Below are 18,842 nucleotides of genomic sequence, written 5' to 3'. Positions count from 1 at the left end.
CGGCTTCTCGCCCGGACCCCGTCCCAGGAAGTTCGGCTGCTGCGTAGCTCAGGCTGCAGGGAGAGTTGCGCTTGGGGGATCTGCATAAGTGTTCAGGGAGCGCTAATCGCCACCCGGAGTCTTTTAGCTCGTTTTCCTGACAATAGGAGAGGGTCTTTGGCCCTGCTTTGCCTCAGGCTCCCAGGAGCGATTTGTGTGGCGGCCACGGAAGGGGCTTGCACAAGTAATGATCGCAGAAAACTTGTAAATCCAGCAGGAAGTTCGCTGGATCGCACTTTATTTTGTGTGAGAGGCAATAAGCCGTAAGAGTGGAAGGCAGAAACAGTCAAGTGTGCTGTCTGCCTCATCAGCTGCCGGCCCTCCCCACCGCTTCTGTTTGGTGGATTCTGTTTGTCTTTCAGTTTGTCAACATCGTCTTAAAATTAGATGTAGGGAAGTTGGGTTTTGTGGTTTGTGGGGGTTTGTTCTTTTTACTTTTTTCCCGACATCCTTGGCACTTTTGACGTTGAAAACATTGAAACCTCACGTTTCTGAGAACAACAAATCTCAAAAATGTGCTGTGCGTGAAGGATGCAAGTTAAATAGGATGCTGCGAGGGAGAAAATTGACTTGTGGGCCTACTTCTAATCCCAGACTGGCCCCCAGAACAGACAACATAATCAAATGTAAAATATGTATTACACTCGTGCCAGTTTCAAAGCTAAACTAAATATAAATATTTCTGAAGCTAAAAACCAAAGACAGCAAGGATAAGTTCATAGACGTGGTTCAAATCACTTGCATTGTCTCTACCTGCTTACCTATGTGAAAGGTTATCTTTGAGTGAGTTCTGAGGAATAAATAAAGTTCCAAAGCCTTTATACAGATGAAAAAGGTTTAAGGCAGCTTTGTAGAGACTGATAGTTCAATATTAAGATCTTCCAGTAAAGCTTTTATGATTTTCATTCTGTCAATTTTATTATTTTTTAGTGAGTGTCTAAAAAAAACCTGATTTCCTGACTTGAAAATCTGTCTAGATTTGCTTTTCAAAAAAACTGACATTGCAAACTTTTTTTTTAAGGAACCTGCAAAATCAGTCAAGAGTGGAAAAAGTGGCAAAGATGGACAAGATAACCAAGAACATGAGGTAAAATGTTACTAAAATACATAGGGTTTTTTCCATACTAATTTGTCATGACTTTTAAAGAGTGCCTTAGTTTTTTCTAGGTGGTTAAAATTTTGTCATGATGAGCAGTTTTGAGGGAAAATAATTATGGAACTACTGCCATGGTATTTGACAAGATAAGAGAAGATGCTTTTAAGGAAGTCAGTTTTATTTAAGTAAATATTTAAGTAAATGTTTATTTATTTAAGGAAATATTTGCTTGCTATGGTCTTAAATGCTCATGCATTTCCTTTTTTGGTTATGATATGTACATCTGTCTTATTTTCTAGTGTTATTGTGAGATTTTGAGCTTGTCTTCTAGCTGCTCACCATAGTTTTTATCATTCTCTGTAATTCCCAGAGGTCTCTTCTCTCAAGCTGTCGATGTTGGCATGTCAGTTAAGTGTCAGTAGCCTGTTATATTGTCAGGAGACCTTAGGTTTAATCAAAGGCTGCCAGCTGTTTTGTTGTGTGGTTTCTTTCTATAGGTGTATGATGGAGTGTTTCATTTTTGACCAATTATTCTGTCATTGTTCCTGATTTTCCCTTCTGCATTCTCTCTGTTTTGCCACCAGTATGGCACAGCAACTTGCAAGGGATCAATTAAATCATTATTCACTCTCTTTCCCACATTAATCCAGAAACTCAAAATTAGTAGTTTTGCTTCATTTGGAAATTCACTGTTTAGGTGAATTTCTTAAAATTTTCCTTAAAATGTTCTTACTAGCTTGAATATAAAATACTGTACTGAAAAGCTTGTGTATTTCAGCCTCTAAACTATGTGTCTTGATACTGAAAGACAATGTTTGGGAACAAAATACTCATCCAGTTTTACCATTTTTCCCGCTCTGAAATGACTGTTAAGCATAGGTGGATGGGAATATTTATTGTATGCTTTCTGATGCACTTCAGTGAACTCTCATTTGTGTGTTGAGCAGAAAGATTCATGCCACTGTCATAAGTTAAGATCATTAGAAGTTGTATACTACATGTAAAGGTATTTTGGCAAATTCTGGTAAGAGTGATTGAGTTTGGGTGGGGGGAACCTGGCTCCTAGAAGGGATCTTAGCTACTAGGGAGGTTCACAGAATGAGGTGGAAAATGCATCAGTGTAGATGTTTATAGTGCTGTAGGTAGATGCGCTTTATTGGCGTATGTTCTGTCTTTACACTATATTGCTGTGACGTTAAAAAGTGTCACTTCTTCATTATTTTAATCCTGTGCAGTTGTAAGGATCATCACTATCACCATCTTTGCTGTACATTTGTTGACCACTTATTTTTTCAGGCTTCTGAATTAGCAGTTGCTGAGACCAAGACTGGTTTTCTTTTTCCATCTTGGTACTCCAGGATAAAGTGCAAAGCTCCCATAGTAAGCAAAGGGCTTTAAATGCTACAGAAAGGGTATATGTGAGTTTGTTTGACATTTCTTTCTGTGTTTGCAGATCTAGCTTTTTATTTTTTAAACTTAAAATGTGAGAGAGATGAATCTCAATAGGAGAATATGTTTCAGTGTTCATGCACTGTTTCTTTTGTCCTTCCTGGTAGAATTCCCAATGGCCAGTACAGTTTACTTGTCTATGATACTGAATCATATGTGAGTAGGGGCAGACTGGGAAAGGAACTGGGAATGTGACTGGCACATATAGTGCAGTTGTAATTCCCAGTGGGCATTATTTAGTCTCCATACAATTTTGAACACCTCAGTGCTTGACTCATTAACTTAATTAATAGAGTAATTGCACACAAATAATAACGTAGACTGTGCATTCTAACGTGGCTGACTGTCATCATAATGTATGTTAGCTGGGGCTTATTGAGCAAAAAGGAGGCTATTTGTTAGCACAGTTAAGATTGGTAAATATAGAAATATTCTGGAGCACACTGCTAGTACATTTTTAGGTTTCCCTTTTCTTTAAAGAAGGTTGTCTTCCTGTTTCCTTGTACATATGTTTTAACATGGCTTTTTAAAAATCCTCTTCCAGACTATGAGTAGGTTTGGAATTATGCTGGTTCGTTTCAGCTTTTTGTTTCTGAAAATGCATTTAATGCATATGCATTTGATGCAAATGAATTTAATGCAAACGGCAGATTGTAAAGACTAGAAACTGTCTGCTATTCAAAGAACAGGGACAACACAAGCAGCAGCATCCCACAAATCCTTTATTTATAGACGCTTTTATAGCACTTAACTAAATTCATGATGCCTTGAACTTCTATAGATAAAAAAGTACAACAGATCTTAATATTTACAAAAATGAACACGTGTTTTTCCTGTCTTGCAGTCAGGGAAATGAGATTTCAGTTGATTGAAGCTGTAGAGCAAGTTTGAAAAGGGATTGCAATGGTTGTTGGTATGCCAGGTCAGAATGCCCATACTGAAGGAGGGTGAAAATTACTTAAGCTGATGGCTCTGCATTAGCTGTGCCTTGGTTCCTTAATGTAATACTGAAAAAGCCTTGCTGCATATGAAGCAACATGGACCTCTTGACTTATTTGCTATGTGATCCAGCATCTAATGCTCAAGGGGAGAAATTCAGAAGCAGTAAATGTATGGTCTTCCATTCTGGTATACTTTTCTTTAAGACAGTATGTGTCTTAGAATCTTGCTTAACTGGCTGTTGGGTAAAATTGATTTTATATTATTATTGGTGTAATTGACTTCTATATATTGCTATACTTAGATATTTTTTCCCCAAACCCTGCCTAATGTCCCCTAAATGGGAATACCTCTGTTACTTTGGTTGTCCTTTTCTGTTTCCATCTTCTGTTCTCCTTTTTGTGACAGAAGTACCAGAAATGCACTTGCCTCGTGGGTAAACTGTGGTCTAGAGTTCTGTTTTGTCACAGGAGTGTGGAGGTCTCCTTTTGAATTATGGCAGGAGTAACTTATGGACAGTCTACACTTTTGAGAGAGAGGTGGCTTGATAATAGTGATTGTTGAGAAACATTACCTTTTTCTATCTCTAGCTAAAACCTAACACTTCTAGTAATTGTAGGGCAGTACTTGAACAGTGGTTTTCAAATACTGCCACAGGGGAAGGAGGTTAATATTTGAACTCTGTACACTCTTATTTCTGACTTTTTGTCTGTAGGAAGATATATACTAAAACTTGCACTTTTCACCACTCACTGAAATGGTCCAGGAGCACTTGAACAATTCATTCACTCTTGTGGTTCACCTGGGGGATGGAAGGGCCAGAAGCAGCTGATAACCTTTCACAGAAGGCAACAGTAGGTGACTGGGAGTGATGCCATATTCCAGGTCTAGCTGAACTGGCTTAAGTAGGCATGAAGCTTCTAAATTTAAAATTGTATTAATTTTGAATCTAGCTGAGTAGCCTGTAGAAGGGAAAGAGTGTTTTTGTTGTTTAGGAAAGTATCAGCTTGCTGACTTGGAGCAAATGAGAACAGAAATCGTAACTGGTGGTTCTGCCGAGCAGAGTGGCAAACGGAAGAGTGATGTGGTTTTGAGGAGCATGTGTGTGTTTGTGCATTCTCGTTGTTTCCATGTGCTGCTCTGGTTGCTCCTTTCTACTTTAAAAGTATTTTGTCATGTTTTTTTTAATACAGACAAATCAAGATGTAATAAAGTACAAACTGCACTGGCCATTTTTCTAGCTGTGCAAGAAATTACTTGATTTATTAACAGCATGTGTTGCTGATGTTGGACTATGATTGCTATTGAAACCAATTTAAAACGAATTCTGTCCTGCCACTGTCTCACAGCCATCACTTTTCAGTAGGTAAACTAAACACTGGTGATAGCTTCCAGTGCAGCAATTTTGTCAGGCTTTGTTTTCAAAAGTTTTTCTTTTGAAGCCTATTTTATTTAAAAGTTAATTTCTTAAGCTATTCAACATAGTGATAATATTTTTTGGTAGTGAAATTACCAAAAAATTACAGAAATCTCTCTTCAATGGACCATCTTCAAAATACTTCTGCAGAAGTGAGGATTTTCTTCTTTCTGAAAGAACCTCGAGAGGTGGCCATTCAGTCTTCTGTGATCACCTTTCCTCTATTAGCTAGCACACAGTGAGGAAAGACTATCAGTATTATCACTTCTATTATTACTGATCCCTGACTCCACAAGCACATACAATCGTCACTTTCCTTTAAAATAAGAAATTGCAAAAAGGATGGGACTAGAAGCAATATCAATGGTTTTGCATGGGTTTCTTAGCAGAGATCATCTGTAGAAGCATCCTTAAAAAAAGGCAATAAATCCAGCATTTTTATGCTAGCAGGTTTCTGTGATCAGCAGCAGCAAGCTATTTAGAAAGTTGGCTCAATATTTCCTTTATGCTCTTGCCTATTTTCCTCATGTTTAGTGTCTGTGGTTTTCACTGCGGTGCAATTTACCTTGAAAAACAAACGTATCTGATCTTGAAGATGCTGCATGGAGACTGTTGTACAGTGCCCAGCTTGTGACTAGATTTTCCTATTTTGGAATTTTTTAAGTTATGCTTGAAAATCTTGGCACAAGTAACTACTAATTAGGCAGATCATTAGGGACCACAGCAGAGCATTTTGAGGTTTGGAGAGGGGAGAACATATTTCCCAAAGTTCTAGGGTTGTTTTCTCCTCCCTGTTAACATGTATGAGGGACTACTCCTAGATAATTTCTGGAAATACCTTCCTGTCACAGATACATATTTATTATCTTTTGTATAAAACATCTATCATTTAGCTCTTTTCAATTATTGTTGTTCAGTCATAGAAACATTGAATGGTTAGTGTTGAAAGGGACCCTAAAGATCATCTTGTTCCAACCACCCTGCCATGGGCAGGGGCACCTTCCAGTTGACCAGGTTGCTCAAAGCCCCATTCAGCCTGGCCTTGAAGACTTTCAGGGATGGGCATCCACATCTCTGTGCAACTTATTCAGTACCTCACCACCCTCACAGTCGAGAATTTCTTCTCAATATTTAATCTAAACCTCCTCTAAGTTTAAAGTCATTCACTCTTGTTGTGTCACTGCATTCTCTTGTAAAATCTCTCTCCATCTTCCTTGTAGGCTCCCTTCAGATACTGGAATGCTGCAGTTAGGTCACCCCAAAGCCTTCTCTTCTCTAGCCTGAGCAAACCCCGTTCTCTGAGCCTTTCCTCATAGGAGAGATGCTCCATCCCTCTGAGCATCCTGGTGGCCTGCTCTGGGCTCATTCCAACAGGTCCATGTCCTTCCTGTGCTGGGGACCCCAGAGCTGGGTGCAGTATTGTTCCAGGTGGGGTCTCAAGAGACTGGAGCAGAGTGACACAATCCTCTCCCTTGCCCCACTGGTCACACTGGGTTTGATTTAGCCCCTGACACAATTGGCTTTCTGGGCTGCAAGTGCACATTGCTGGGTCATGGCCCGCCTGTCATCCACCAGCAACCCTGAGGCCTTCTCAGCAGGGCTGCTCTCCAGCTGTTCATCCCCCAGCCTGTGTTCATACCAGGAGTTGCCCCAAGCCAGGTGCACCACTTGGTCTTGCTAAACCTCATGACATTCACATGGGCCCACTTCCTGAGTTTGTCCAGGTCTCTGTGGATGGAACTCCATCATTCAGGTGTGTTAAACTCACACCAGTTGGACATTGTCTGCCACTCAGTGGGACAGCATTTTTGGCTGTGCTGTATCAAGCATCTTGGAGGTGTGCTTGTTCTTCATAGAAGTTGATGTGCTTTACAAAGAGATAGAGCATAGACTGGATTTATATCTTTTAATTAATGCCTGAAGTTGAGTATTAATTTATTTATAGCTTGAAACAGTGTATTAAGGGTTTTGATAGTACTCCCTACCATACTCTGAGTTATGTAGCTGTCTAGATCAGGAATGTCTGATAGCCTGTAATAAAGCATTCCCAAACCACCAAGTTTTCAGTGGACCAAATCATTAATCTGTGTTTGTCTGGTGTACTCACCACTTAATCCTGGCTGAGCCCTGGCGGTTTCTTCAGTGTGTGTTCAGTAGTGTGTCCCAGCTGCACTGATGGCAGAGTAGCCAGTGTCTTCATGAGTCAGTCCCATGCAGTAGATAAGTGGATTTGAAAATTGATGCTCTTTCATTTGAAAGAAGAGATACTCATATTATGAAATAAAATTGAAATTTCGAACAAGTAGTCCTCTCCAGTTTGAATCACAGAAGGACTATAAACAGACTGCACTAGACCTTCTGTTGTATGAAGCTTTCTAGATATTTTAGTTTGGGATTTTACCTCTAACATTAGCAGAACAGGACTTGAAACCAAAACTGCATATAAAGTCGGAATGGATTTTCTCTTGTGTCAGTTACATAGCTGATATGAAATAAAGTCTGTGGGCTTTGGCATGGGTTTGCTTGGTTTCAAACTGATGTGCCAACTTCTTGAAAAAATTATTTTGAAAACTAATTTTTGGTCATGGCTTGCAGTTCTGATTTTCTTTCCTGGAGAGATTATTTTAATGAGTTGATATAACCATTAAAAATACTTAAGCATAGCCAGTGAATACACCCTTAATATTCACAGAGGTGCTAATTGCTGACTAGAAAGATGCACTATGTGTTACTCCTAAAGCATCTATGCAACTTTTTGTTTGTCGTTAACTCCTGTAATTTCCTATTTCCAGTTTTTATTTACATGTTCCCTTTTTGTTTTTGGGAACTGGAACTGCATTCAGAGCAAATGCGCCTCAATACTGAATAGTGGAGGAGGGTATCTCAACAGTGCTTGTTATGTAATATTATGCTTTTAAAAGTAATGGAATTATTAAAGTGTACCAAACACTGTTGTTACAAGTATTTTGTTACCTAAAATGAGATGCTTCTGAAAACAGGATCCTATGCCCTTCTACTTCTTACAAAAGACTGGCAACTACTTGTGTAACATATGAGGTGTGAGGATTGTGTGTGGTTTGTTTTAGTCCTTGCTATTCTCTGCTTCCTAATCATGCTTTCAAATGCTCTGAATCCTTCCCGAATGGAAGCACAGCAATGAAGGCAAAGGCTGTTCTAATCAAAAGCAGCAAAGTGACTTTTTAAAATAGATACCAGCATTTTGTAAACTGAAAGCATCCTTTTCTTTCTTTGTTTCAAATTTTCTTAAGTATTTTCATAAGAGTTGACCTACCACTCCTTAAACTTAGAGAAGACTGAGGTGTACATTAATGCATGTTTAGTAATAGAGAATTATTAATGTAGTTATCACATAGAGGGTTCAAACAGTGAGAAAAACCAGGTGACCATTGAATCCACCCGTATGTTCACAGACGTTAAAGATGTTGTATCTTGGATGCATTTTTCTCCCCTCAATTTCATTTGAAACCAGAATAAATGTTTGATTCTAGAAGTGGGATGATGGGTTTGGGGTTTTTTGTCTATGTGTCGTTCCCCCGCAACAGACTTTCAGGGCCATTGGAAAAAATAAAAAACCTAGGGAAAAATCTTGGCCTATTCCTGAATATACTTCTTAAAAGATGAAATGACTGCCAAATATTATAATTTGCTACACTTTTATGCTGACTTTCCTATCCTTCCTCTTCACTGCTCAATTTAGCAGTCTGAAATACTGACAAGTAAGTTTTTGCAGTGATATGTAAAATAAAGGCATGATGTAGGCCAAAGATAAAATGATTTGGTGTAACACTTCTGTAGAAGTGGTTAGGGTTGTTATTCATGGAATCAGAATGGTCTGGGTTGGAAGAGACCATAAAGATCATCTAGTTGCAACCCTCCTACCCTCTTCCACTAGATCAGGTTACTTGTCTTGGGCTGTAAGTCTTTCAAATAGTATCTAATACAAATACCAAATTGGTGGGTTGAAGACAAAGTAAAAAAATATTTCAGTATGAGTGTGTGAAGTGAGAAACTTCTATGAATGGATCAGGGAGCACAAGAATAGACATCAGTGGTAAAGCCACACATGCAGTCGCCTTAGCTCATCAGTAGCTTTATATAATTAACATTTACAGTGGGGTATAGGAGTTGGTGACTAAGCGAATGAGTTAGTGCATCTTTTCCTTCAAATGTGGGAACCTTATATATGTGTGTGTGTATATAAAGAAGCATAAAGGTAGTTTTTGTTTGGTTGTTTTTTGAAAGTAAAAGGGTGTCTCAGGGAGAAATTAAAAATGAAAATCAAGAAGTAAAGTAATTTAAGCCAGGCCTTCATTTAGTCAGATTCTTCATCCACGTATAAAGGTTTTGAATTAATACTTAGGACATTATCTGGTTTCAGTCACATTTAATTAGGTAACTCGTGGTTGCAAGTAAAAATTTTTTCTTTCCTAAAGCCATTTGTACCTTTGAAGTTTCGTTATAGAAGATACATTAGGAAACAAATGTTGCTTTGCTGCCGGTGTTTGTGAAGTACCAGCTGCTCACTGATGGTGGTGTTTCAGCAAGCGCAAAGCAGCAAGAATCCTCTGACAGTCTGAGCCTGGATCCTCTCTTATCTTTGCCAGGACTCTGCAGCCTCGGGCTGGAGTTCTGATCTCTGACTGAAAGGAGTCAAAGATTGGCTTGTTCCTGGAGTAAACTAGTTAAAATAAAATTAAAATTGCAAGAAACAAATAGAAAACAAGGTTTATGCTACTGATACTTAGTTGTGAAAGTAAAATTTTAGTGTATTTATATGTCAAGGCTGCAGTACACCGAGCTGAGACATTGGACTGGTTTGGTGTGTTGCAAGTCAAGTCTGTTACACAAAGCTGTGATGATACAATTTTTTAGAAGATAAAATTGGAGCCTTGTGTATAAGCAACTAACAGGAAATACAAGCAATGCTTTGTGTTATGAAAAATAAACAGCAGCAAGAAAGGCAGAAGAGTTTCAGCACGTTGTAGATCCCTCTTCTAAAGTGGTTTGTGACTGTAAAGTTTGCTGTGGGCCCCCCTCCACAGTGCAGAGGGCTGGGTGTCCTTCACTACTCATAGAGTACATCCCAGTCCCTGATGCAATTCCACATGCTGAATGCTGTCTGTGACAAAACACTGATGGAACCCTGTAGTTAGACATCAATAGCCAGCAGTAGCAGTGCTATACGTAAATGCAAAATCACAGTTGCTAAACAAGTACTACAACATAAATCAGTGAGTGCTGATTACTGTGTGCTAAAATACATAAACTTTGTCGTCATCACCACTCTATTAAAAGTTGATATTTTTGCTTATCATTATAAAAACATGGATCCTCAAAGCTTTAGGATGCAGCTCTTGCTATAATAAAAACATGAGAAGTTACACTGGGTAGTCCAGCAGTAGTCTCAGCATATCTCAGTTGCTGAGCAGTCTTTAACAATAATAAGGATATTTGTTACAAGGTCAGCTGCAAAGATCATTCTAGCAGGCCAGTGCAGGTATCCTTCTGACAAATTGTTTTGTTGAGGAAAAACAATAAACATATAAATTGCCACCTGTGTGAAACCAACCAACATCTTCAGCACCATAAGCTGCATCTCCAGAGACTCCTCCCTGAGATGTCTGTCCAAACAGTTTTTTGATGGTAAAACTAGTGAACAAGAATGGCATAGTAGCAAGAATCATCAACAAAGGACCTCAGAAACATTTGCTGTCCAAAATGGTACCCAACAAATATGTAATTTCCATGCTGTTTTTAACTATTTTGTTTGTGGATCAGTGTTGCTTTTTAGATGTCCAGCTGACTCATATCAAACTTAAGTGTAGTTTACACTGAGTAGACTGAAAATACCAGTGCTAAAGATCACAGCTAGTTGCTCCATAACAAACTCCTTACCAGTGATTGGGCACTTGCATGAACTAGAATTACTGCAGAATGTCTGGATATCCTTACTATCAATAATAATCATAATAAACAAGAGTTTATTCTGATGTTGGCCTCTTGGAAGGCGTGTTGAACTGCTGCTGTTAACAACACAGCATTGAGATCCGCTGACAAATAGTGCTACTCTGGAGGTGTGCTGTCTTGAATAACTTGCCTTGGTCCCAGCTGCTGATCTGACACCTCCAGCCCATCTCCTGCAGGGATACAGGGATATATTCATCAGGCTGATGGTAGCTGGGCCATATGCCAGATATGATCTGTCCTTGTTCCCACCCCCAAGAAAGTAAATGAAGATCTGCAAAGGAGAGAGCTCCATGGTAGTGTTCAAGATTCCTGGAGTGTTCAGAGATTATCACACTACTTTGAAGTTACTGCAGAGGGGAAAAAACTGCATGGAAGGCTCTTTAACTGCTCTCCACCCATTTTGACTCCTTGATCTTTGATTTTAGTTCTCATCTTAAGACATTAAATTAAATTCAGCTTTTCAGCCTAATTACATTGATTATGTATTAGGCCTCAACCTGTTAGCCAAATTATTTTCATTGCATACTGGGCCCTCATACAGTATTTCAGTTTCACCGTATGTTTTAGATGTAATCCAGAATGCTTTCATAGCACTCTGAGGCTGCCTTGGCAAGGAACATGCTCTTCTGGGTGCTGTAGATCAGACCTCTGTTTATCTTAATGAAAAATAAGTCCATGGAGGCTACTTACTATACCAAAAGGAAAAGAATGGAGGGATTAAATCTGCATTAAAATAAGCATTTTCCCTCTGTTTCTCATTCAGGCTGGTGATTCTTTTGAAGTGTTCTGTGCTTTTCATTGTTTGTACTTGCATTTCACAGGGAATCTTACTCATGTTAGTTGGTACAAGATTCTGCTCTCTAGATTTCATAGTCCAGAGTTTTTTCTCTGGGTTTTTGCTGGTATGTGGCTTGCTGCTGCCATCATGGTATGGTGTACACACTGATATTAATGAATTCAGTGCTGATACTCATTAGAGGGAAGAAATTTGCAGATTAGTGTTAGACTGACCTGTGTTGAGAAATACCATACAGGGTGCTGCCTTGCACCATGTCTTCTTCAGGCAGAGAATTTCTCTTGCCTTATGTTTATATTGTCACTGGTAAGCCATCTGGTGTTTTTAAATCTTCTGATGACAGATGGATTCAGGTGATTTTACCATCATCTTCAAATCCTCACTCTGCTCTGACCAGTTTATCTTAGAAAACAGTAGGCAGGCTTGCTGCATCCTTAGAAAGTTGACCCTGCTCTTGGCTTGGCTTTTGATTTTGTGGAGCAGAAGGCTTTGTGTACTTTGTTCTAGTTCTTTCATTAGTGAGTGTGCTTTGAAAGGTAAGGTCAGACATGGGTCTTCTGGTTGCACTTGTTTATCAAAGTAGCTTGAATACCATTTTTGGGGTATGATCAGAAAGGGAAGGACGGGGTCTTCTGACTTACTGACATACATAGGATGCAGGGTGGACCCTCCTTCCAGGTCCTGGTATGTTCTCTTATATCTTAGCTAGTTGGCCAAAAGTAAAAGTTGCCTTGTGGGATGCTTGAGGATGGTCAGTTTAATTTGAAAGGAAAAACTGGCCCTAATTGTTGATGTGCTTGGTCTACTCATATCTTTTTTTCCCCTGCTTGAAAACTTAGTGTTGTGCTCTGACCTGTCCTTGCCTGTGTACACATCAGCACGGGAAGGATCTGACTTAGCTCAAAAAAGTGGTGTGGAGACAAAAATGTACCATATCCTGCCTGATGCAGGATCACTGAAGGGACGAAGGGGTGCAAGGATGATCTACCTTGAACTGTTGTGCCTGGCAGGAAACCTGCTCTTCTCCCTGCCTTTCCCTCTCTTGGATTAAATTTAAGCTTAGTCAGAGGTACTCAGGAACATAAACCATATACTTTCAGTTGTTAAAAACAGAATTTAAAAGTTGGAATCACACTGTTACTGCTTGTCTTAATGTTCATTGAAGTATTTAAAGCTCTAATTTTTAAAAATAAATTGATCAAAAAAACGGATGGTTGTGTTTTAATCATGATCTGAAGAAACACATTCTCAATCTGACATTTTTCAGAGTAGTTGGAACACAATTTTAGAGTTTTATCAGCACTTTTGGAATTGAATGTGTCTGTCAGTGTACAAATATTTGGGTAGGAGGGAGCTATTTGCCAGAGCAAGGGGAAGAATAGGTATTTTACATTCTAGTCACAGGAAGAGAATTGATAAAAATGTATCTGTAGTTTGACTGTTCTGGTGTCAAATACCTTGAATTGTTCACTGATGCAGCAGAGCGTCCATTACTTATTCGTGGGGGTTGTGGTTTCTGAAGTAGTTTGTTTTGTTACTGGGAGGAGGAAGCTGAGCCTGGTGCTTTGGTCTGAACTAACAAGCACTTGTACCTTCATGAAAAGCGTGTTACCTTGAAGTCTTTAGCAGATGAATACACAGAATTGTTAGTCTGACTTGGCGTTTTTAGAGGTGTGGTTAAAACTACTGAGCTGTGTGGCTTAAGTTGACTTAATTCACTCTCTGCAGGTGCCCCTCTATCCAAGGGCTGATTGTCTGCAGGCTCTGCAGGCCAGTTCTCTTCAGGCAGCACCAAGTGCCACTCGCAGAGGTCATGGCTGGGTGGCACTGAAATAATAATGACTTGGAAACTGTTTTGGCAGCGTTCTGGTATGTTCTGTCTGACTGGGGCACGACTGAAAAGCAGGGATGATCTTGCTTGATGGAAGGAAGGAGGAGGAAATCTCTTGGATAAATGGCCAGTGATTCAGGAGAGTTACTCTGGAGTCATCACTTCTAGATGGGAGGTTGCCATAGCAACAAAAAATGCTTTCTTTCAACATTTCTAGTTAGAAATGTTACCCATCCTCTTAAATAACCACTTTTGGCTAATTTTAGAATTTATCTGCAATTTAGAATACTTGTTTCCCTGAGGTGTGTGCTGCCTTAGGATACCAGGGCGTGTGTGTGTGTGCAGGCACATACAGGCACCTGTTAATTTGAAATTGAGGATTTGTTTGGGAATAGAGGAAACAGGAAAATGGCTTTTCCTGTTCCAAGTAATGAACAAAATGCAGGTGGCAGTGGAAGGTCGCCAGTTCAGAAAAACACATTAGGCTCAAGCACAATATTGAAAGTACAGAATCCTGTGCAGTAATAGTGTTTAGAATGCATCTTAATAGCATTTACTGTTCAATACCTGGTAAGTCATTACCTCCTAATTCTTAGTGCTGGTTTTCTCTCTGCTTAGTCTATTAATATTTGTATTTTTAATGTTTTTTTAAAAATTTCAGTTAATGGATAGAAATTACCTTGCAGATCACTTGTATTTCAGCAAATCACTTTTAAACATTTAATGTTTGGGGTTAAGAAGTGAAAAAATCTGGAAAATGCAATGTAGCAGGTATTACTTGTACAGAAATGCTTTTAACTTGCTCATGTATGCCATTTTGATTGGAACAAGTTCTAGAGTGTTTTTGGTAACTGAGACTTCCAGTACTCAGTGTAATGTCTCCCCTTATTTGTCCTATAAGGCTGTAAGGGAGTTTGCTTTTATAATACTAAATTTGCAAAAGGGTCATCTTAGATGTGTTTAATGAAAACTTAATGTTGTTTTCAGTTGCTTTCTCTGATATTTTAAGTGCCATGTATATAACATAATACAATACAATTGTTAGTCTGTTTTGGAAGCTGTATTCTTTCCCAGTTATGCTACTAGAACAACATTTGAATAAAATTACTGTCTTGGAGACTCCAAGGGTAGATAAATTTATCTGTGGTAACGTTTCCATGTGAGCTGAATGTGAACACTCTCAGACTATGCAAATTGTTGATGACTAAGCTTTTCTGGAAATAGTTTCTAGAACACAAAGACAATTGGTTAGGGTTTCTCTTGTTTTAGCAATAGCCCTATGAAAACACCACTGGTGTTATTTCATGCAGGAGTGAAGCACTGCTTTATACCTGTTACACTTAACAAAATTCTAATTCTGTCAATTCAAACTGTCCAAGTACCAGCATTACAACTTGATTTCCATCATGAATTCCATTCCCATCTGATTTTCCCCCATATTTCTTTTGGGCACTTTCTGAGAAGAAATATGGTCTTTCCTGTAAAAAAAAAAGTGCCAAGGTGCATTTTAAGATGTGTGTGCTTCTAGTTTGCAAATTTGAGAGATTTAAATTAAGGGTCTGCAAAATGAATTACAGCATTGCAGTAAGATGTCCTGATCAGCTGTTTCTGTATTTTTAGGTTAGATCACTCCTAGATGTTTTATCGTTCTTATAAAGAATGTAATGACATTATTTGTATTTTAAAAGTTAACTATTGCCTACTTTAAACCTGCTTTTCCTCCTTCAAAAAAAGGAATGAGAAAAAGGCAGCATCACAAGTTCTGACAGGCTTTTGTTAATGATGCATTTTATTCAGCTTGAGAGAGAGCACCGTCAAATGTAGTCTGGGAAATAACAGTGAACTGGAAACCTGTAGTGGGAACCATTTTTCTGGGTTTGTGTTGTAAACTTCATACAGAGGAACAGTGACAGTCTGATAAGGATTATTACAGAAAAAGCAACTTGCTCTGAGTAGGCAGTAATCTGCTTCAAAGCTTCATGCACGTTTTAGAAGCTGTTGAAGCTGCTACAGTAGTAAGGCTCACTCCTTTAACTTTATATCAAAGCCTGAATGCCCAGCCAAGCTTAGGACTCTGACAGGGCACAGGACAAACAGGCAGTGAAAGGTTCAGCTGCTGTAAATAGACAAGTTCCTGTGAACCCTTTGAAGCTGAAGTGAGATACCTTGGAGACCTGGACTTTCACAGGGGGAAAGGTGAGAATAGCCAAGGAACTACATTATTTGAAAATTTCTTTTTGGTTGGCTGGTAACTTCAAATAAATGGGCTGGTGCTTGCCAAGGTGATCTGTTCCTATCTGTGTGAGGGCTGTGGTACAGCAACAAACACTGAAAAGATAAGCAGAAGAATAGGTGGCTGTACATTCAGAAGATGATGAATACAGAAATTCATTTAAGAGCTTATTTTGCTTCAGTCATTTCTGTAACAAAAAAAATCACCTTTTATAAGATTTTTCTCTCTTAAGTTCATCTGCAAGTAACTGCCTTACTTTCTTTTTTAACAGGTGTCAAACAAAAAATCAAATAGCACTCCTCCCCCAGCACAGCTATCTAAAATCAAAGTACCAGCACCACAGACAGTAGTGAAGAAGGAAAAGCGGCAGAGTTCTTCAAGGTTTAATGTTAGCAATAACAGGGAGCTTCAAAAACTGCCAGCTTTAAAAGGTATGTCTTTCTAAAGCAGAATTACTCTGGTGGGGAAAAAACTTGGGCACGAGACAGAGAAGCTTTTCCACTATGGTACTTCTTGTATCTGCACAGCATAATAATATACTGAGGATGCTCTTATGCAAACTGCACATACTTGCACTGGGTTTTTTTTTGTTTTATTTTGATGCATATTGAAGAACCTCCAGTGTGTTGCTTTCTTGGCAATCACTATAAGCAATGTCTGTGTGACAGCATATTAGCTCATCTTGTGTAAAAGCAGAATATTTTGACTTCTGTGCAAAATATTAGGCATCTGTCCTTAGTGCAGTGTGCTCAAACCTAGCTTTGTTTGTGCTAAAATTTCTCTGGGCATTCTCAGAAGACCTGGTCTGTCACTCTTTGTGGGTGATGTTCCTGAGCGTGGGTCGAGCAGAGTGGCATCTTTTTTTAGTGAACATGAATTTTTCCTTTGTCAAATTTAAGGCTTTGTGACCTCTCAGAATTCTGTTTACTGCTGTCTGTGACAAAAAGATGATGATAATTGGTGCATCTTCTCTTACTTACACATCTTTTATCATCTTTATTTTAGCTATTGCCTGTTGTGTAGATACATATTTGCATAGTGTGTGATGGTAGCTTGTGGTAGTGTTAGGGTAGAGTTTTCCAGGTGGGGTGAGTTCTACTGATCTGTAGGTTATGAGCTAGATTTGCTCTGAAGGTTTATTTAGAGAAAACAAAAAGCTGTTTTGAAAACAGTGTGTACTGCTTTCCAGTGTTCAAAGCTGGCAGTGAAAGCCTCAGGGATCACTGAAATGTTGAGTAGTACTGGAGTAGGTAATGTGGAAATGTTGGGGGTAAGACTTCTCTCCTTCAGTCACTGTTTCCTTATATGATGCATTAGTGTTTTGTGAAAATAAACTCAGCTTCTCAGCCCATCTGAATTACACTGATTTTCATACAGATTGAGTTTGTAAGATTCTTCTCTTCACACAGATACTGTTTTTACAAAAATAATCTGAAATACTGTCCATTATGTCAGTATAGGAGCCTATATACAAGATGCTGTTGAAGTTTTTCAAGACTCAACTGCTGCTTATTTAATTAGTTAATTTCAATCTATTTATTAAGGTTGCTGATAAGAATATTTAGCACCACAGATTATGAATAATGTGTTCTGTCTTTTAAACTGACATAGTAGCTTCATCCAGGGTATGAGTGACATGAACAAATGACACTGAATTAAAGTGATATTTTTGTAAGAAATGAGGCATGCAGCCACCTTGACTGGAGTAACCTTTTGTTCAAAGACTCAGCCACAAAGAAAACCTTTAGTTTCTTTGTACTATTTTAAATTAAGTGATTCTGGTAGTGCCTGGGCCTGCAGCTCAGGGAGACTAGAACTGAGCATGCAACTAGAAGCAGAGTGGACACTGAGTTGGAAATGGGAAAAATGAGTGCAGATGGGAGAGGGAGAAAGTAATCCATTTTACAGTGGGGGAGGTGAGGTTTTAGATCTGTTTCCACCTTGGTTTTCTTGCAGTTTGAACTAGCAGGCCAATGAAGGGCAGAGAATGCCTGCTTGGGCTTGGAGGGAGGAGAAGAAAAAAATTCTTAAGAACTGTATAAAGTATTTTCTGAGAGCGTTCTGGCATTTTTGACACAGCATAGGTAGATGTGAAGGATGGTAGCAGTGTTGTTGTGCATTATATTTGCCTTTCAGTCTGCAAGTTCTTCCCCCACCCTCATGTGAAGGGAAAGAGAAGTTCTGGAGCTGCTCTGTGGTGGATGCCTGGTGCTGAATGTACATCCCCAGCTTGTTGAGGGTCTCTCTTTCTTATGGAACACTGGTGCACTTGCTGATCTAGTGATGGGTAGTGATTGCAACCTTTCTTAGCAAAGGTCTTAATAACTTTGTCTGGTACTCTCTGTCCAGTCTCGTGGATCATAGCAGGTGTCTCCATAATTGCTGTGCTCGCTGTGCTTACTCCTGATTAGTGGCAACCTGTTAGTGTTGCTGAGAGTACTGTTGGCTAGTGAAGCTGTTCCTCTAACATGCACAAAGATACTTGTCTTGAAAGGCATTTAGTGGGTCAGGTGAACCTGACAAACTTCTTTTTGGGCAGCTTTAAGTGTGTTGTTTATTGCCTGTGTCTGGACTTAAATTGGACTTGCAGGCTGTAATTTAAAGGGCTGAGATTATTGAGGTGGGTTTCACTTCTATGGAGTGCTGGGAAGAAAATAGTGTTCCTTCGGGTTAGCTGTGTTAAACAGCCTTCAAACTCCTGTTACTTGTAAGAAGTGGCTGAATTTCTACAGTTACAGCACCTGGGAAACCTTTCTTTTGTCCATAGTACACCAAGAGATGTGTATTTTCTTACAATTGCTGTGTTGGCTCCTGTGTGCTGTGATGTACTTTACAATAGACTGTATTTTAAGCTCAACATACAGAATTGTGTTGCCTTTGCATGCTTTAAGGTCCATATTAGACATGTGTAAGCTTTTAACTGCTAAGTTCTAAATGACCCACAGCATTGCTGAGATAACCACATATCTTTTGTGCCATAGGGCTGGAGATGAGGTCAGCAGATCACTTGAAATAGTGGGAAGGGAAAGGAGGAGCTGCCAAAGTGGGTTTTCA

At 39.1% G+C, this 18,842-nt stretch overlaps 1 protein-coding gene across 2 annotated transcripts in view; it reads left to right on the top strand.

Annotated features, from left to right (window-relative positions):
* PPP2R5C (protein phosphatase 2 regulatory subunit B'gamma) overlaps positions 1-18,842 on the top strand; it is an 81,540-nt gene that overhangs the window by 599 nt on the left and 62,099 nt on the right. The window contains exons 2-3 of one of the 2 annotated variants that reach the window (XM_071557494.1): positions 1,061-1,126; positions 16,060-16,219. In XM_071557494.1, the coding sequence (XP_071413595.1) occupies positions 1,061-1,126; positions 16,060-16,219 (226 nt within the window). The remainder of the gene's footprint in view (positions 1-1,060; positions 1,127-16,059; positions 16,220-18,842) is intronic. The other variant, XM_071557496.1, reaches the window with a different exon arrangement.

Source organism: Pithys albifrons, chromosome 6, assembly GCF_047495875.1.
Source record: "Pithys albifrons albifrons isolate INPA30051 chromosome 6, PitAlb_v1, whole genome shotgun sequence".
NCBI lineage: Eukaryota > Metazoa > Chordata > Aves > Passeriformes > Thamnophilidae > Pithys > Pithys albifrons.
Note: the sequence above shows the minus strand (reverse complement) of the source record. Positions and strands in the feature narration are given on the sequence as shown.